General features: G+C 35.8%; 1 protein-coding gene across 1 annotated transcript in view; it reads right to left on the bottom strand.

The window, feature by feature from the left end:
* The window catches only part of LOC128988945 (RING finger protein 10), a 177,604-nt gene that overhangs the window by 30,329 nt on the left and 128,129 nt on the right, over positions 1 to 19,146 (bottom strand). Inside the window, exon 12 of the mRNA XM_054410780.1 lies at positions 1,909 to 2,098. Within this exon, the coding sequence (XP_054266755.1) occupies positions 1,909 to 2,098 (190 nt within the window). The remainder of the gene's footprint in view (positions 1 to 1,908; positions 2,099 to 19,146) is intronic.

Below are 19,146 nucleotides of genomic sequence, written 5' to 3'. Positions count from 1 at the left end.
TAAAATTTGGATTACCACAGAGTAATATTATTGTCTTTTCATGTACTAAGTTAACATCCACACATATCAATCATTAGTTCATTATCTCAGACTCAATCCAATTTTCTTAGTATATTTTAAAGATCTTCCAAAGAGTCAAAAGACCCAGGCCTAGACCTAATTATTTAGGATGGCCTATATAAATTGAGTAGGTTACAATGAGGGTAGCAAAATCACTATCATAATTCTAGTTAATAAGATTTAGATTGCATAAAGTACCTTTAACACAATAAAAAAGTATAGGAAACATAACACGTTTAAACCTTAACAGCCACATCCAACAATATAAGACAAGATACAGAACATGCAATGACATAATTTAAGACCGAGTAGGCTTGCATAATGGGAAAAAAATTATGCAAACAACAACTACTACTACGCTTCTGGTTTCATCAATAGAAAGATAAAATATCCATAACAAATTATTTAACTTGTAAAATAAGATTGTAGATTAGTTACAACTTTAATATGAAGCCATAAACAGTTTTATGGCAGTAGGCAAACAAACATCTGATAAGACTTTTTTGTGCTCAGAACCAACTACGTTGATTATGATAAGTAATTTATTATTATATGTAAAATGCTGCTGTACCGAATGCAGACCCCAATTCTTTAAAATATTTATGGCATTGATGGGTTTTTTCTGGCATGCATAATCTAATCATATGAAACACATGTTGATAATTTAACAGCTGATTGTTGTATTGTTATTTCATTAATTTTTTTTGTTTACATGTATGTTTTTGTTCACAATTTGCATTTGTGGTTTAAGTGTGTTCCTTAAGTTATGTGTGTGTTTCTAAAGTTTTGGGCTTAATCTGTACCATTAATATTAGTGAGTTAAGTGGTGAATGGATTTCATTTTCCTTGATACCGTTGTATTTAACCACAACGGGTTGTCATCTAGTGAAAAATAATCAGTTAAAAAAATTGAAATAGGGATATTTAGTTTTAAAAATGAAACAATTAAGTAGCCTAACTTAAAATCAGGTACCGATGGTATCGGAACCGAGTGAACCGATTTTGGTTAGGAACCGGTACCGGTACAGACATTGAAAAAGTAGTACCAACCCATCACTAATGTAAACAAATATGTTCTTCATAATTATAACATAGGAACTTAAAAAGCCACCACGGCAAAGCCCAAGGGACTTAAAAAAAACTAAGGCCAGTTTGCAAATCTACGCGGTACGCTCATTCAAATGAAACGTGAATCGTCAAAATCAGTTGAGAAATGGCGGAGGAGTTCAATGGACAAATTTCTTGTTGGCATATTAATTATATAGATTAGTATTAGTATGATGATATTAGGATAAATATGATAAAATATTTGTATGAGTATGACAAACTGTATTCAAGTCTCATAAAATATAATTGTCATAAAATTATATGCTTAATCATACACCGAAATAGAGTTGATTAATCTGAACTGTTAGAACAATGTGTTACAAAAAAGGATTAATATAATACTACTACTAAATACTACTAGTACCCTCAATCAACAATGACGGGATTTTACCATTAAAATTAAAACTGGAAGCAACACCATTGAAGAAAAATTTAATCCTATTTATTTAATTTGATTAAAGTGAGGATGGATAGTTTAAAAACCCTAAGCAAATGTGTTAAGTAATTGAATTAAATTTAAAACAAAAATAATGGACGATTTCAGATTTTTTAAAACTCAAATGCATGCTAAAAAAATGAAAATCAGGAATTTAAAATGACAATTATTACTAAACCTTTCAAGTTTATTACACTTATTTACCACCAACAGATTTGATGTTCTAGTATTAGGTAAAAAGTTAAACATTTGAACCAATTATTCAAGTCCTAAACATAGAGGCATTGAAAGGATGGGACTAGTACCTAGGTGGCGGGGAAGGTATCTCATCTTCTGGAATGCCACATTGAGGGAAGTGGTGAAAAGAGTCCAAACGCAGCCGCGGGGTGGCATGTCGTCCCATTTGCCGCAGCTCTTCTTCTGCAATCTTCTTCTCCCTTTTCCGTTCCTCCCGGTCTCTCTTTTGTCGGCGCCTTCTGCGTTGTTCAAGTTGGTCTGAAGAAAGAAAATGAAGAAAGAAAATGAACAAAATTTCAATTTTTCAGGCCTACATATTACATTAAAAAGATAAATATGCATGACGCATAAAAATATCTCGGCTGCAGCAAACCTGCAGACTAAGCAAATTTAAATTTGTCTCAGTGGATTGTAAATAAAATATTTCCATAAACAAGACATATTTATTACCCATCTACATATAAAGCTAGGATCTCTTACGGGTAGGAACGTCATGTCAATTAAAGGGCTCTAGACCTATTTATTCACATTAAAAAAAAATAATGAAGATATATCAGCTGTTAAATTTGTTTTGTTTTAGTTTGTTTACTTTTCTTTGAGTAACCTTTTGATTCTACCATAGATTTCTATATTGCAAGAGAAGTGACAGTAAGTGTTTTCTTAAAATGTGGGATAGTGTTCAAACCTTTGAATTATGTTTCAGTTGTTTACTTAACAGTTCAGTATTACATATTTTAAAAACACAGTAATCGATGTCATGTGTATAATTTAGGGATGGACGGGTCCCGAAATTTCGGGAATTTTTCGGGAAAAAAATATTCCCGATTATCGGGACGTGATTACATTTGATTCGGGAATTTTTCGGGACTGGATTTGGTCCGATCGTCGGCGATTTTGCCGCTTCGCGAGTGCCGATGACGCCGCTATTGCGAGCGATAGTCCGCGAACGCAGGAGACGAAGTCATTTCGACGATCGCGCCGTGACCGCGGAGTCATGCCGACGATCACATCGTAACCGTGGAGTCATACCGACGATCGCAACGTGACCGCGAGTCATACCGACGATCGCGCCGTGACCGCGGAGTCATGCCGACGATCGCGCCGTGACCGCGGTGTCATGCCGACGATCGCGCCGTGACCGCGGAGTCATGCCGACGATCGTGCCGTGACCGCGAGGCATACCGGCGATCACCCCGTGACCGCGGAGTCATACCGACGATCAAGACGTGACCGTGGAGTTCTACCGACGATCGCGCCGTGACCGCGGAGTCCTACCGACGATCGCACCGTGACCGCGGAGTCATGCCAACAATCGCCAACAATCGCGCCGTGACCGTGAGTCATACTGTCAATCATGCTGTGACCGCGAGTCATACCGACGATCGCGCCGTGACCGCGGAGTCATGCCGACGATCGCGCCGTGACCGCGGTGTCATGCCGACGATCGTGCCGTGACCGCGGAGTCATGCCGACGATCGCGCCGTGGCCGTGAGTAATACTGTCGATCGCGCCGTGACCGCGAGTCACAAGTTTCTATAGGTACCTGTATATTGTTACCCATTTTTTGGTTTTTATAGATCAGTACCACAAACGGTAAAAATTGATTTTGTATGTCTTTTTTTGGTAACTGCAATACTCAAGACTTTCTTTTTATGCACAGAAAAATCCCGTCCCGTCCCGTCCCGAACTAAAAATTCAATCCCGTCCATCCCTAGTATAATTAAGTGACACAAGAATCATAGAGTTTGTACTGAACCTTATGTGTTCCAAGCGAGAAAAAAACTCATCTGTAGAGTATTTTTCCCTGTGACATTGACATAAAAAAAAAATTAATAAACATCAAGAACAAGCGCTTGAACAACCAGCAGTTTGCATTGGACAAGGCAGTGGAGAATCACTAGATCTTCTCTGTGTTCTCTTAAAGTGTTTTTAGTCAAAATGTTGATAGTATAGGATGAATAAATCAATTTTCCAAGTATGATCAACATATATCCATAAACAAACAAACCAAAACTGTTTTCTTTTTCTCCATAAGAATAACAAACAGGGTGTACACTATTTTTTCAAAGTGAAATTCCAGGTTTTATCGTGGTTTTTCAAAGTTTTTCCTGGTTCCCACACTAACATTATAATAATTCCTACGTAAATGTTTAGTTCCACTAAAACAAGGGGTGTGCGTGATGCATCAAAATTCCAATTCGATTCGATTCAGTGGTGATCAAAAATCGATTCGATTCATGAGGGAGTCAGTATCCATATACGAAAAACGCCTGCAGAAACTCAATACAGGAGCGTGTTGTTGTTGCATTTCCTTTATGAAGGCGTTCTAAATTAATTAATTCTTTGCTTGTAAATATTGCTTTAATTGTTTTATAATTTTTTTATTTGACATTTCAAATGATGAGGTTAATTTTTAATTTACCTAAAATTATAATAGAAAAAAATTGTTTTGATGTTTTTAAAAAAAGATTTATTTAAAACTATTTTTGTCTTCTTTGGATGATTTTTGGAATTCAAGAGAAATCACAAATTATTATAGTTTAAAAAGATGATTTAATTTAATTTTGTTTTAATTAGTCTTTTTAAGCTTAAAATTTGTTTTGTAAAGATAATAATTGTTTTAGCGATAAGTAAGGCATAATCTATATCTATCTATATAATATATTAATTACGTAAGCAGATTCTTTGCGTCAAAATTGTGGGCGACTGGAAAGTCGTAGAATGACAGGAGAGGGCTCAAATAAAAGGTCTCGATCTCGTGACGGGAGGAAAAAAATAGTGAAATTCCCAAAACTTTTACACAAACTTGCCATATGAATAGCATTAGAAGATATTTACTGCTGATTTTTGTTTACTTCAATACAGCCGATCGTGATTTATCATTAAGCCAGTAAGCAATATTACATTATTTAGATTACTTATTTACCAGTCAATTCTGCAATGTGCTGCATCTGTATATAGTCAGGTTGGGTAGCAGGAAAATATTTCAGTTCTAGTGGAGAGGCTGCAATTTTAGGTGATTATAGTATACAAGTTTCTGAACCTAAAACCGCCCAGACCCCAATTTTTAAGGACCTCAGTCGTCCGTAATGACGTCATCAAAATGGCGGCTGAAAGAGGATGCTGGGTCCTCATGAATTGGCTATAACGACGGAATGCCTGAACCGATTTTCATGAAATTTGGCACACAAGTGCTTGAATACATTATCTCGGCCTGGGTTGAAAATGGTCAAGTTTCATCAAGTCATTTCAAAATGGCAGCCGTTAAAACCTAAAATAAAAAAAAAACATTCAGTGTTTTGTGTTCTCAACTCCCTCCAGAGATCTGCAGCAACCTATTCACTTTCCTTGCAATAAAAGGTTGCATTACCGTCTCTGCATTTCTTGGAATAGGCAAAATACCCCCACCAAAGCCAACCTGCAGATTAAGTGAGTTTCCATTTCCCTGATTTGATTTTCAATTAAATCAATTTCAATAACATTAGGTTTCATGAGTACCTATGTGAGGTACCAAATTTTAAGGGGGGTAAAAACGTATTGCTAGTCAACAAACACCATAACTTACCCGATTTTTATCCACAACATCCTACTCCTAGGCCTATGTGTTGGCCATAGCTTGGGCTATGGGCCAAAGAACGTAGGCCTACTTTTAATAACAGTGAAGTACACAAACACACCCACAACGATATATTTATTCATAATAGCACTCCGTTTCACATAATAAAGTTAAAACGACCGATTTTACGAATATTTAACGCCGATTACAACATCACTTAACCTCAAAATGGTGTTTGTTGACCAACGACAGACGACAACTAGACCGGCTCAACAGGCGAATCCCCGATCAGCTGTTGGCTAGTTTCCGAAATCGCCACCGCAGCGCTTGAGCCGCGGCCGAGAAAATCGGGATTTGAGCCGGACAAGAATTATTCGCTGTTCGACCGTCGACTCGTTAACGAGAAGCCTCTTCGCACAACGAAACTAACTTCGTCATACGATATCGATTCAGGTTAGCTACGTTTTCAGACTTTCCTACTTTCTTTTAAATATTCTTTTTCCAACATACGCATACTCGTCTGCCATTTATTTTATCCGTTTACGTTCGATTATAATTTTCTAAATTTTATTAACTTAGTTCTTGCCGACTCGTACAAAACCCGCCAGTTCCTGCCTGCCAGTGACTAGCGGTGGATATTTTTCGGCTCTTTTAAACCAATTGGCTATTAAATTACGTTAATTCGGTTCGTTTCACGATTAAATTATTACTTAAGTTATTCCAGTTAATTCGACGTTTTAATACCCCGAGACTCGTCGTCTGAGTTCTAAGCCCCGTCTTTGGCGGGTGAAAGAATCGAGTCTTGGGAGCAGGCTGAGTTGAATAATCAGCTACAAAAATTAGTATTAAATTTATTTTAAACCACTCACGTTAAATTATCCGTCCAATTATATTAATTAGGCCCCGACGACTCTGTAGGAATTGCTTTTTACATTAGATTCGATTTTATTATCCACCACCGTCTTTAGCCAGATAGTTTACAGTTTAATACGAGTATTTATATCACATTGGCTTAAGATTGAATACTCGTCGGCCCTACAGAGTCATTCTAAAAGTTAGGCAAAATTCTCCAAAACACGTTAGCGAAGGTGAGGATGAAATAGCTCCTACTGAGCGTCTGCAGGATTTCCTGAGCGCTTCTAGAGCTCTGAGCCTTCGATTAAATTTTAAATAAATTGATCAGTCAAAGCCGTGACACCTTCGTATCGACCCCTGGATTTTTCTCGGCTCCTTCTGAGCACTCCGGGGAAGAAATTTGAGTGTGGCCGGTTCTAGGGGTAGGCCTAGCCTGACTTGGTGAATACTAGTTTATTCCCCCCCTAGAATTTTGCGTCACACCTAGGTTTGCTGCTAAAAGGAGATTAATAAAGTGAGTTTTTATTAATATATTAATAGCTTTGTTTTAATAAATAAATTGCCAAGTTTCATTAAAATATAATCATAAACAAGCAAACTACAACAGTTTATGTACTCTCCGTAATAATAACATGGGAATTTTAAATTTACAATGTTTTAAATTTTCTCCGTAACCAATTACCTTATAATACCCCCGCCGCAGCAAACCTGCAGACTTAGCGAATTTCCATTTGCCTGATTGGATTTACTCTAAAATATCTCCTTAAAAATATCACATTTATTTCCCATTTAAATAGCATTTGTTTAACGAGTACTTAGGTTTGCTGCAACAGGGAGGGTAAAAATGTATTTTTTTATGAAATGTAATACACTTGAGTCCCGCTAATCCGAACACGGTTAATCCGAACGTCTGCTTAATCCGAACACGTTCCCGGTATTATTTTTAATACATTTGCACTATATAAAATGCGATGGGAAGGGTATAAAACATCTTGAAATGAAGTATAAACAGAGTGATCAATTAAGGAATACAATGTTTTGTTTATTAGGTACGCAAAGTTTAAATTTACAAATCGTAATAAAAAACCAAATAAAACAAAGAATTATTTTGTAAGAAATATTCCACATACCGTCCTCAAAAATTAACTTTGGTTAGGCCCTACTTGTTATTGGACATGAAGTCCCGCATTGTCATTTGCTGCAGTTTAGTAAGTCTGTTTTTTGCCTTTTCTCATGAACATCAAATCTGCAGGCGTGGCAGTAGCCTGTTGTTCTAAGTAGCGAAGGGCAAGGTCAAGCGCTGCAGCTGCCTCATTGTGTGTCACTTTCTCCTCTCCTCCCCCGCCCCCTGGCTCGTCATCACTACCCTCCCCCCTCGTCACCCTGAACATGATCTTTTGTAATGCTATCATTTTGTAATGCTAGCTTCTTTTGTTCATAGTCCACCTGTTACTAATTTTGTAGGTATGTTCTATTCAGTAGTATTACTATCCTTATGCATCTTGTATTCACCTATTGTATTATTTAGTATTTATTATTGCTTGTTATCTCCCGTATGTAATGGCATTATTGTACAATGGCTTTCTGCCGTGGAATAAACGAATTGAATTGAATTGAATCTTGCATCACTGCTGCTATGATGTCATCGTCAGTGAGAGTCTCTGCACTAGTACCGTCTGCCGCCATCCATCATTCATCACGTCCTCTTTGACCGCGTTTTCACAACCAGGATATTTTGAATCATTGGTAACAAGTTAACTGGGTCATTTTCGGTAGGGTTTTCTTCAAAATCTAACGATTTCCACAACTTTTTCCACGATTTTCTTATCGCCCCAGTTGTCACATTTTCCCAAGATTCAGCTGCCCAATACACAACATACTTTACGTTTGTTTAATTTTTTGAACCAAGGGGATTGTATCATCTTCAATTAAGGGATCGTTGACGTCTGGGTGGACGGTGCAGTATCTAGCAAAAGAATAGCACGTGGGGGAATGTCAATTTCTTGGCTAAACCGTTTAACAGATGGTACGAATTGGTCATGGAACCATTCTTTAACAGTTTCCCGTCCATCCAGCCTCTCTTCTGGTTCCTGTAATACACTGGAAGTGATTTCATGTTTATATGCTTGAAAGCTCGAGGCTTAGCAGCTTTGCCTATCATCATAAGAGGAAGCTTATGGTTACCAGCAGCATTGGAACAAGCCATAATGGTTACTCGGTCCTTACACATTTTAAAACCAGGAGCACGACTTTCTGATTTAGAGGCCAAGCTTTTAGTTGGCAGTGCTCTAAATTTAGGCCGGTTTCATCGATGTTATATATCTGTTGGGGGGGAATAATTTCCTTCGCTTATTAAATTGTCAAATGAAGCAAGGTATTCCTGCGCCGCAGCCTGATCTGAGGAAAGTTGTTCACCGGTAACAGTTAGCTGCCAAATACCATGACGTTTTTCCACCGGTCAAACCAACCGGTACTGGCTGTGAAGGAACTGTCGCCATTTAACAGATTGTTTAACTGAATTGCCTTTTCTTGAACGATAGGTCCACTTAAAGGGGTTCCCCTTTCCCTTTCTTGGGAGACCACAGAAAAAGCGCTTCGTCAACTTTTATCATACTGCGACTGTCGCGCTGTTTGCCAAGCGCTTCGGTCAACTTTATCATACTGCGACTGTCGCGCTGTTTGCCGATTTTCAAGGGTTACCTCTGAAGACGTTGTGCAATATTGTTGAAGTTTCGCACGGTTTTTTTTCAGTCGCAAATTGTAGCTTTGCCAATGTTCAGCTCTTTTGCTAGTTTAGTCACACTTTCACCACTATCCAAACGTTTAAAGTTTCCAGCTTATCTTTAAGAGTCAACGTGTTATATTTAAGTTTGTTAGACATTGCACTTTCTATCACACTAAAAACCCGGTACACACGCAAATCCACAGGTGACTGACCGCACTACGTAAACAAAAGCAGACTAGATCAAGGTGTTTGTTGTGTTGCGATTCTGACAATTAAGCTAGGTGTATTGGTGAGGGCAGGGGGGCAGACGTGTAGGCTACTGTGTACAGTCTCGGTAAGCAGTGCGTGCAGACATACAATCCGCACGCATTATCGTCACATCGATACACGTCTGCCCAACCGTTCATATTCGCTCTACGCTAGTTGATTGTTTGACACGCTGGGATATGCACAACTAATGCGCTTATTTAAATTTTGTTTTTAATTTTGTTGTAGTAATGGACTATTAATATTGGTTTTTGTGTATTGCTCGTCATATTACGACACTACGACCCACATAAAATTGCTTCCATCTTGATTATCTACTTTATTTAGGCTAATCCGAACGGGGTTTGGTCCCAATTAGTTCGGATTAGCCGGACTGCACTGTAGTTTAGTATGAAATGAATAAATTTTACAAATTTGATCAAAATATGTTCATAAACAAGCAAAATACACGTTTTTATTACAGTTTACTTATTCTCCATAAGAATAACGTGGGAATTTTAAATTTAAAACTTTTTTGAATTTTCTCGGTTACCGTTAGGCACATAATGACACTTCAATATACTAAATTATTTGTTTTTTTTAAGCTCCACAATATGGTTTGGAAAGAAATTGCTAAATCTTATGTTTTTTGGGTCCAAAATGGGAAAACCAAATTTCACCCCATAAAACCCCCCATAAACCCCAGTTCCCATAGTCCGATCATGCAGGTTTGAATAAAAAAATTAATTGGTATCTTCTACCTTTACATGCATACCAACTTTCATAAAAGTTCAGTCAAAATTATCAAAGGATAAAATAATGAAATGTATAATTTAATTTACAAGTTCAACAAGGCCAATATATAATAAATTTATTTTATTTTATTTTTATTGGCCTTTTTGAAGTGTTGTTGAACTTGTAAATTTAATTATACATTTCATTATTAATTTCCAATATCTCCAATATTGGCACTATTGGAAAAAACTAGGGATGGACGAGATTGGATTTTTAGTTCCAGACGAGACGAGATTTTTTATTTCTCATAAAATTTTGAGACGAGATCGAGACGGGATTTCCCTTCTCATAGACAACGGGAAATGCACGTTCGGAATTTTTACCTGATTTTGTAACATTGTTAGATGACTGTTTAAATACAAAAATAATGATAATAGGCAAGAATATTTACAATCTTGTATTAAAAAACATCAGCATAACATTTTTTTATTAATCACGCCTAACTTATTAAAAATGCCTACGATTAGGAAACATAGTGATATCAGTTAGGATAGAGTTCAACTTATCCTAAAATAAAATAAAATATTAATTTTTATAAAATAGTTACTTGTTTTGACTTTTTTTATAGTAATAAAACATTCCTCACACTGCTAACACTTAACAAAACTTCTCAAATAGGCTAGGCATATTAGGAAAATAAGTGGCAGTTAGCGGAAAGTTTAGGTACAGTCCTAATCATCACTTTTCTTTATGTTTTTTGGGTCGCTGAACACGAATATGAGGTTTGCTGACAGATATTTTTCCCGGAACATTGGTTATTTTGTGAAAAACCTTAAAATTTGGGCACTTTTTTTGGTTTTTCGGGCAAATCTCGGTAAGTATGGGTTTTTGAGAAAATCCTGCTTTGTAAAGTTAAAGATGACAAAATGTACTACAAGTTTCCTATATAATGTTTGTTTCTACGACGAACCGTTTCGCCACTAGAGCACACTAAAAAAGGCCAGAACTACAAAAAATTAAAGATTGCAAAATGCTGCCGTTTTACATTACGTTTCCATGGAAACAACCCATATTACGATAATTTTAACTATTTATTCTTGATAACAAACTGAAAAAAAAAAAACTTAAAAATACCCCCGAAGCAGCAAACCTGCAGACTAAGCGAATTTCCATTTCCCTGATTGGATTTACACTAAAATGTCTCCTTAGAAATATCACATTTATTCCCTATTTAAATAAAAGTTTAACGAGTACTTAGGTTTGCTGCAACAGGGAGGGTAAAAAGGTGTTTTTAGTAAAATGTAATAATTTAGAATGAAATGAATGCATTTTCCAAATTTGATCAAAATATGTTCATAAACAAGCAAACTACAGCAGTTTATTAGTCTCCATAAGAATAACATGGGCATTTTAAATTTACAGTTTGGAATTTTCTCTGTCAGAAGGACAAGAAGTGTTTTAGTTCTTCATCAGAATTCTTAGCGTTGCTGATACGTTGAAACAATGTGTTGGGGTTTACGGGTAAGAATTCTCTACTTTCATCGCGTTATTTACTATGGCAAGTGGCTGGACACGGTCTGCTCGTCTGAGTTTGACCTTACCAAAGTAAAAAGTTATCTACAACTCTTTTAATGTATTTCATCCTTTTTTCTCAATCACTATAGCAGTCAACCCTGTGGCCAGACACATCTCTGTGCTGAGAAAATAAATGGGTGTTTTGTGGGAAAGGGAAATGTTCCAGCAGTCAGTCATACATCTTGGCATAGATTTATCAAGTGTGTTTCAGTTCATTATCATGAATAAATAGTTCAAATTATCGTAACATGGAAACCAATGTAAAACCTTTGTAAAACGATTAGGGTTTATTTTCATTTTTGGTTTTGCCCAGCATGATCGGACTATGGGAACAGGGATTTATGGGGGGTTTTATGGGGTAAAAATTGGTTTTTCCTATTTTTGACCATATAAACTTAAAATTTAGCGATTTCTTTCCATACCATTTTGTAGAGCTTAAACAAACAAATAGTTTAGTATATTTAAGCGTTGTTATGCGCCTAATGGTTACGGACAAAATTCCAAAAATCTGTAAATTTAAAATGCCCATGTTATTTTTATGGATACTAAGTAAACTGTTGTAGTTTGCTTGTTTATGTTTATGAACATATTTTGATCAAATTTGGAAAATGCATTCATTTCATACTAAATTATTTCCTTTTTTTAAAAAAAAACACCTTTTTACCCTCCCTGTTGCAGCAAATCTCGTTAAACATATATTTAAATAGGGAATAAATGTGATATTTATAAGGAGACATTTTAGTGTAAATCCAATCAGGGAAATGTAAATTCACTTAGTCTGCAGGATTGCTGCGGCGGGGGTATTTTTAAGTGTGTTTCAGTTTGTTATCATGCATAAATAGTTAAAATTATCGTAACATGGGTTGTTTCCATGGAAACGTAATGTAAAACGGTAGCATTTAGCAATGTTTTTAGTTTTTTGTAGTTCTGGCCTTTTTTAGTGTGCTCTAGTGGCGAAACGGTTCGTCGTAGAAACAAACATTATATAGGAAACTTGTAGTAAATTTTGTCATCTTTAACTTTACAAAGCAGGATTTTCTCAAAAACCCATACTTACCGAGATTTGCCCGAAAAACCAAAAAAAGTGCCCAAATTTTAAGGGTTTTTTACAAAATAACCAATGTTCCGGGCAAAATATCTGTCAGCAAACCTCATATTCGTGTTCAGCGACCCAAAAAACATAAAGAAAAGTGATGATTAGGACTGTACCTAAACTTTCTGCTAACTTTCCTAATATGCCTAGACTAAAATGTTATTAAAATAATTAAAGTAATATTTACATTTGAAGAATTAATTAAATAAGAACGCCTTCGCAAAGGAAACGCAACTACAAGACGCTCTTGTATTGCGGGTATTGCATTGACTTTCTGCAGGCGTTTTAAATTTTTTTTTTTTTATTCTCGTCTCGATAAAAATCTCGGCCAAAAAGAAATCTCGTCTCGTGTAACGAGATTTAAAATTTCCCGAAATTTCGAGACTTGACCATCCCTAGAAAAAACATACAATAAGGAAAAACATATAAACGGAGAAAATTCAAAATATTGTAAATTTAAAACTCCTATGTTATTATTACGGAGAGTACATAAACTGTTGTAGTTTGCTTGTTTATGATTACATTTTTTGAAACATGGCAAATTTATTTATTTTAAACTAAGCTAATAATATATAATTATATATATAATATATATAATTTATATAATATAATATATTAATAAAAACTCACTTTATTAATCTCCTTGTAGCAACAAACCTAGGTACTCATGAAACCTAATGTTATTGAAATTGATTTAATTGAAACTCACTTAATCTGCAGGTTTACTGTGGTGGGGGTATTTTGCCTATTCCATGAAATGCTGAGACAGTAATGCAACCTTTGATCGGTCGTTGTAGCCAATTCATGGGGACCCAGCATCCTCTTACGGTAGCCATTTTGATGACGTCATTACGGACGACCGAGGTCCTTAAAAATTGGGGTCTGGGCGGTTTTAGGTTCAGAAACATGTACACTATAACCACATACCTCTAAAAAGCTAAATTCAGTGTGTTTTCAAATAATGGTTTTAAGAAATTTTGTTGGTTTAAATACAAGACTAATGATTTATCATGTCTTATTTTCATCAATTTTGAAGTGCGGGGAGAGAGCTTTTGGGCGTATTCGTATACACTTTTTAAACTACAAAAGGAATAATAGTCACCATTACGACTTTTAACCCTTTGCGGTCGTATTTATCGTTCTATTTTCCTTCCCTATGGATCGGGAAGGCCACACTTAGTGGCCCTCTCATTCTGTCTAATGACGCGACATTGTCAGCGCTGAAGGTAGCCCCGCAGCTTGGGCCGGCCACGCGTAGTGGCCCTCTACGCGTTTCCTGTTCAGCTCGGGCCGGCCACGCGCAGTGGCCCCCTGTTTCTCTTCATAATATTTAGGATTGTAATTTTGTTATCGATTCTCTCTGCTTGGGAGGTGCTGCGCTCTCTCGACAATCATAGGAACTATCTGGAGACAGCAAAAAGCCATTGGTTTCTTAGGTTATAGCAATATTGGCACGTGTTTCCTTAGTGAGTAATCAGCTTGTGCTGTGCAACAGTCGTTTTAATGCCTTTAAATTTTTAATAAATTGATATTTATGATTTATAAATGGCCTCAAATAGAGACTTAACATCCGATACTATACGGGATCTATTACAAGTCGACGAAGATGACGATCTTTCCATGTTGTTTGAGATCGAAGGTGTAGAGGAAGATCAGCAAGTAGGGGTTGAGGGTGGTGATGAAAATATTGAATGTACTTTTAGTGATATTGACAGTCAACATGACAGTGATGTGGATTTTGAATTAAGTGATAATGATATAGAAGGAAATGCGAACATTGATAGTGAACTAGAAGACAATATTAGCGAAGTTAACGAGGGTGAACACGATCAACATGTAGCTGATGTTGAAGAAGCTGCTGCAGCTGACGTATGGCGAGAGTGGCAGGATGATGATGTAAGCTTCCGTGAATTTCAATATAAAGCTTTGAGTGGATTCAAACAACCACCAAATTTTGATCGAAACTCAGAAATTGAGTATTTAAAACTATTTTTCACTGATGAATTGTTAGAAGAGATTGTTAATGAAAGTAACAGATATGCTCAAGATAAAATAAATAAAATGAGACCCTTACCAAAAAAAATCCATGTGGTGGACATGGAAGGATATTACTGTAGTAGAGTTCAAGGCATTTCTGGGGGTCATAATTAATATGGGCATGCACCCAAAGCCTGATATCGACAACTATTTTTATATACTAGGTGAAACCCGTCGAAATCGACGGTTACTTTCAAGGTTTACGCCAATTCATCTAACTGCGATAAATTGAGTGAAACTATACATATTTTGTTTACATGCATTGTTAACCAACGTATCTTATAAAGGATGATGTGATCTAGTTTAAAAGGAATATGACCTTTCAGTCGTTATTCATTGGGCGATATTTACAGCCAAAATGCTGTGTTATTTTGAATAATATTCAACCCAGTGGGCCATGGTCCGTAATATAGGCCACTGCAAATAATTTGTCAAGATAGGTACCATTTTAGGCAAGGTTCCTGTATTTGGATGTTATTAGACATAGACACAGGGTAAGAGAAAAATAAAATTCTTCTGCAGTTGAATTATCTGTTGAAGAAATATAAGCCGAATTAATTATAAATGTCACAATGCGAGTTTGAGCATTTTGTAACTATATGGGTATGCTACATAGATTTTTTAAAGCTGCTGCTCAGTGCACTTTAAGAATATATTTTTTAGAGATAAATCAAATGGTTTTTGTTGCTGAGTAGCGCTAGTAAACATGCACAACCCTTTTCGTTAGTCTAATAACATTCAAAGGCTCTTTAAGAGTTCAAGTTATTATTTGTATACATATCTATATTATGTTTTCACTAATCTGAATGAATACATCGAAGTAACCTCTCTGAAAAGTCTGCAGTAGGTATATTGCAGTTTTCCAGCTTAGTGACCTTCTAAATCATGCACATTATTTCTACATAAATATTGTAAAATGTTTTATCCAGTTGCTGTAAACCACTATTAATTGAACAAAATATGGACATGGCTCAAATGGGCACTGTGCCCTTCTGCACTTTTACTATTTTGTATTGTATTACACAGTCGAACATTTTTCCAAAGATTGAAAGCTTGTATGACAATAATCTCATGAACCTATGATGATCTTCCTAGAATAATATGATAAAATTTAGGGAAAAAGTGTGAAAAAGGCAGACATCAACCCGTAAAATGGATATAAGATAGTTCAATAAGAAATAATTGTAAGAGTTATTGTGATAAAAGGATTTTCCACTGATTTCGTAATGGAACTTTATATTGCAACATATGACATGATACAGAAGAAATTAAATTTTTAAATCAGAAAATAACACTGCAAATACTTCTTTTGGACAGTTCAGTAACTCCCAATGAATGTGTGTTGTTTAAAATACAATTTTAAAACTAACAGCTGTTTTATCAAAAAGTATTATCCACTTGACCAAAATGTAAACAAATCTGTGGAGGCATCTTTAAAGGCTTCTGGGGCAAAGCCCTCAGCGAATTTACTTCGTTTTTCTTTTGATAACTCATCTACAGACCAAGACCTTTCTTTGGACACCTCTACCAAGTTTCTACGCCCAGCCGTTCTCTCAAATTAATGGAGCAAAGTTTCCAATTAAATATTAAGATTCCCCCTTGTTAATAATCTTGTGGGAAAAAACCCAACTTTGATGTAAGATCCTGCCCAAACTAATAAAGATATCAAAAAACGAAAAACACTTTGCAAAACTACAGATCAGGGCAATTTTTTTGACACTTTAATCATAAAAATCGGTCCAAAAATGAGGGAGGAGTTCTGTTCACAAAAATCGGCTTAGCGTATTATATATATAGATTAATAAAAACTCACTTTATTAATCTCCTTGTAGCAACAAACCTAGGTACTCATGAAACCTAATGTTATTGAAATTGATTTAATTGAAACTCACTTAATCTGCAGGTTTACTGTGGTGGGGGTATTTTGCCTATTCCATGAAATGCAGAGACGGTAATGCAACCTTTGATTGCAAGGAAAGTGAATAAATAGGTTGCTGCAGATCTCTGGAGGGAGTTGAGAACACAAAACACTGAAAGATTATTTTTTATTTTAGCTTTTAACGGCCGCCATTTTGAAACGACTTTATCAAACTCGACTATTGACAACCTGGGTCGAGATAATGTATTAAAGTACTTGTGTGCCAAATTTCATAAAAATCGGTTTAGGCATTCGGTCGTTATAGCCAATTCATGGGGACCCAGCATCCTCTTACGGCCGCCATTTTGATGACGTCATTACGGACGACTGAGGTCCTTAAAAATTGGGTCCTGGGCGGTTTTAGGTTCAGAAACTTGTACACTATAACCACCTAAAATTGCAGCCTCTCCGCCAGAACTGAAATATTCTGCCACTATATGCAGCTATACGACCCCACTAATACTATATAAACGAGGGATAACGTTACCTATAATAATTAAAACTATTTAGTTACTGTTGTTCAAAGGTTTATTGCGGACATTTTCCATCACGAATGTAAAAAACAATACACAACATTTAGTACGTATTTAGTACGAGTATTCAGTTACGTCTTAGAAAGTTGAAATAAATTATGTTACTGTTAAAGTTATCAAATATATATATTTTTATATGAATTAGTTAAGCGTGTGATAAGTAGAAAAATCATGGGACTTCTGCTTTGTTTTGATTTCAAAACATATGTTAAAGATTTATTCTAAACTTTTTTTGTCAATTTACTAAAATTTATATTTGAGATTTGTTGTAGTGTTTAGTCAATAGTTTGCATGAAGTGGAATATATATATATCTGTCCGTGAACGCGATAACTTGAGTAATTTTTGTCCGATTTTGATGAAATTTTGTTAAAATGTGTAAAGCGGGATAAACTTGAATGAGTTTGCGAACCAGCATGATCGGACCATGGGAACGGGGCTTTAAGGGGGGTTTTATGGGGTAAAAATTTGTTTTTCTCACTTTTGACCCTCAAAACACAAAATTTTCCAATTTCCCTTTAGACCCTTTTAAAGAGCTTAAAAAAACAAATAATTTAGTACAGTATATGAAAGTATTTTTGTTCGGTTATTAGTAACGGAGAAAATTAAAAAAATTGTAAATTTAAAATTCCCATGTTATTCTTATGGAGAATATTGTCAAATGTTGTAGTTTGCTTGTTTATGGATATATTTTGGTCAAACTTGGCAAATTTATTTATTTTTGTACTAAGCTATCAATATTTTACTAACAAACCCACTTTATTAGTTTCCTTGTAGCAGCAAACCTAGGTACTCGTTAAACCTAATGTTATTAAAATATATTTAATTGAAAATCAATTCAGACAAATGGAAATTCGCTTAGTCGGCAGATTTGCTGTGGCGGGGGTATTTACTGCTCCAAGCAAAATAAGTTCAAATAACATAGCCTAGCATGCGCGGTAATAAAGGGAGCATCGATATATAACAGTAAAACCTAGAGGTAGTTTCCGTTTCTTAAAACTAATCATAAATATGCATGTCGAATATGCTGATGAAAAGTAATTTCGTGATTGGTTTCGATAACTGGGTAATGGAACCCTAACCAGTCGCAAAATAGTAATCAGGCGTGATTAGGCCATTTTTTGATAGAATATGTAAAGTCAACCGCAGCTTTAGGAGGAATACCCCCACATAAACTTACACTAGACTTATAGTAGTTTTTTTAAATGTTGATCAGAAACAAATATAGGGTTAAGTTTGGTCAATGGGATGCCTTTACTTTGCACTAATTTTGTTAAACCTTTACAAAAGGAGGAGCATAAACTTACTTAGTAATAATAACTGGGTCGGGGTGCTAATTAAGCGGTTTTGACCATGAACTTATCTTATCACAAAACACATCTTTAGTTGCCTTTTCACATTTAACGAAGACAATTTCCAATATTTCAATAGGGGATGCCTTTTTATTTTCATTAACCAAAAGACCAAAGCTACCTTAGTAAACCAGTATTTATTCACAAACAAGTAGGCCTATGTATGTTTGCTGCCTTTAGCAGAGTTAAACCTATGGAGGGATTCAAATTATTTATTGAAAATAACATAAAAAAAGCAAACAAAGACAAACAACAAACTGTTTTTTACACAAAAGATGTAAGGTACCAATTTTTAACCCTTTGCCGTCGAATGGCGAGTATAGGTCGCCGCCCGCCATTTTGCCGACTGTTCAAAAATGGCATACTATAAGGACAAAAAAAAAAAAAAAAAAAAAAAACTAAATCAAGAGTTAATTTTTTTGGTTGAATGGCAAGTATAGGTCACCGAGCGCCATTTTCTCAACTGCTCAAATGGCATGATACACCCTTTGCAAAATGAAAAAAAAATTTGACCTCAAAGGGTTAAAGGGGGTAAAACGTACTGCGAAGAAATTAACACCAGAACTTACCCGATTTTTACCCACAACAGCCTACTCCTAGGCCTATGTGTTGGTCATAGCTTAGGCTATGGGCCAAAGAACGTAGGCCTATTTTTAATCACAGTGATGGACATACACACACT

This window comes from Macrosteles quadrilineatus, unplaced genomic scaffold, assembly GCF_028750875.1.
Source record: "Macrosteles quadrilineatus isolate MER2022 unplaced genomic scaffold, UCM_ALF_1.0 Scaffold_1__1_contigs__length_201487025, whole genome shotgun sequence".
Taxonomy (NCBI): Eukaryota; Metazoa; Arthropoda; class Insecta; order Hemiptera; family Cicadellidae; genus Macrosteles; species Macrosteles quadrilineatus.
The sequence above is the reverse complement of the archived record's forward strand: the minus strand, read 5'-3'. Positions and strand labels throughout refer to the sequence as shown.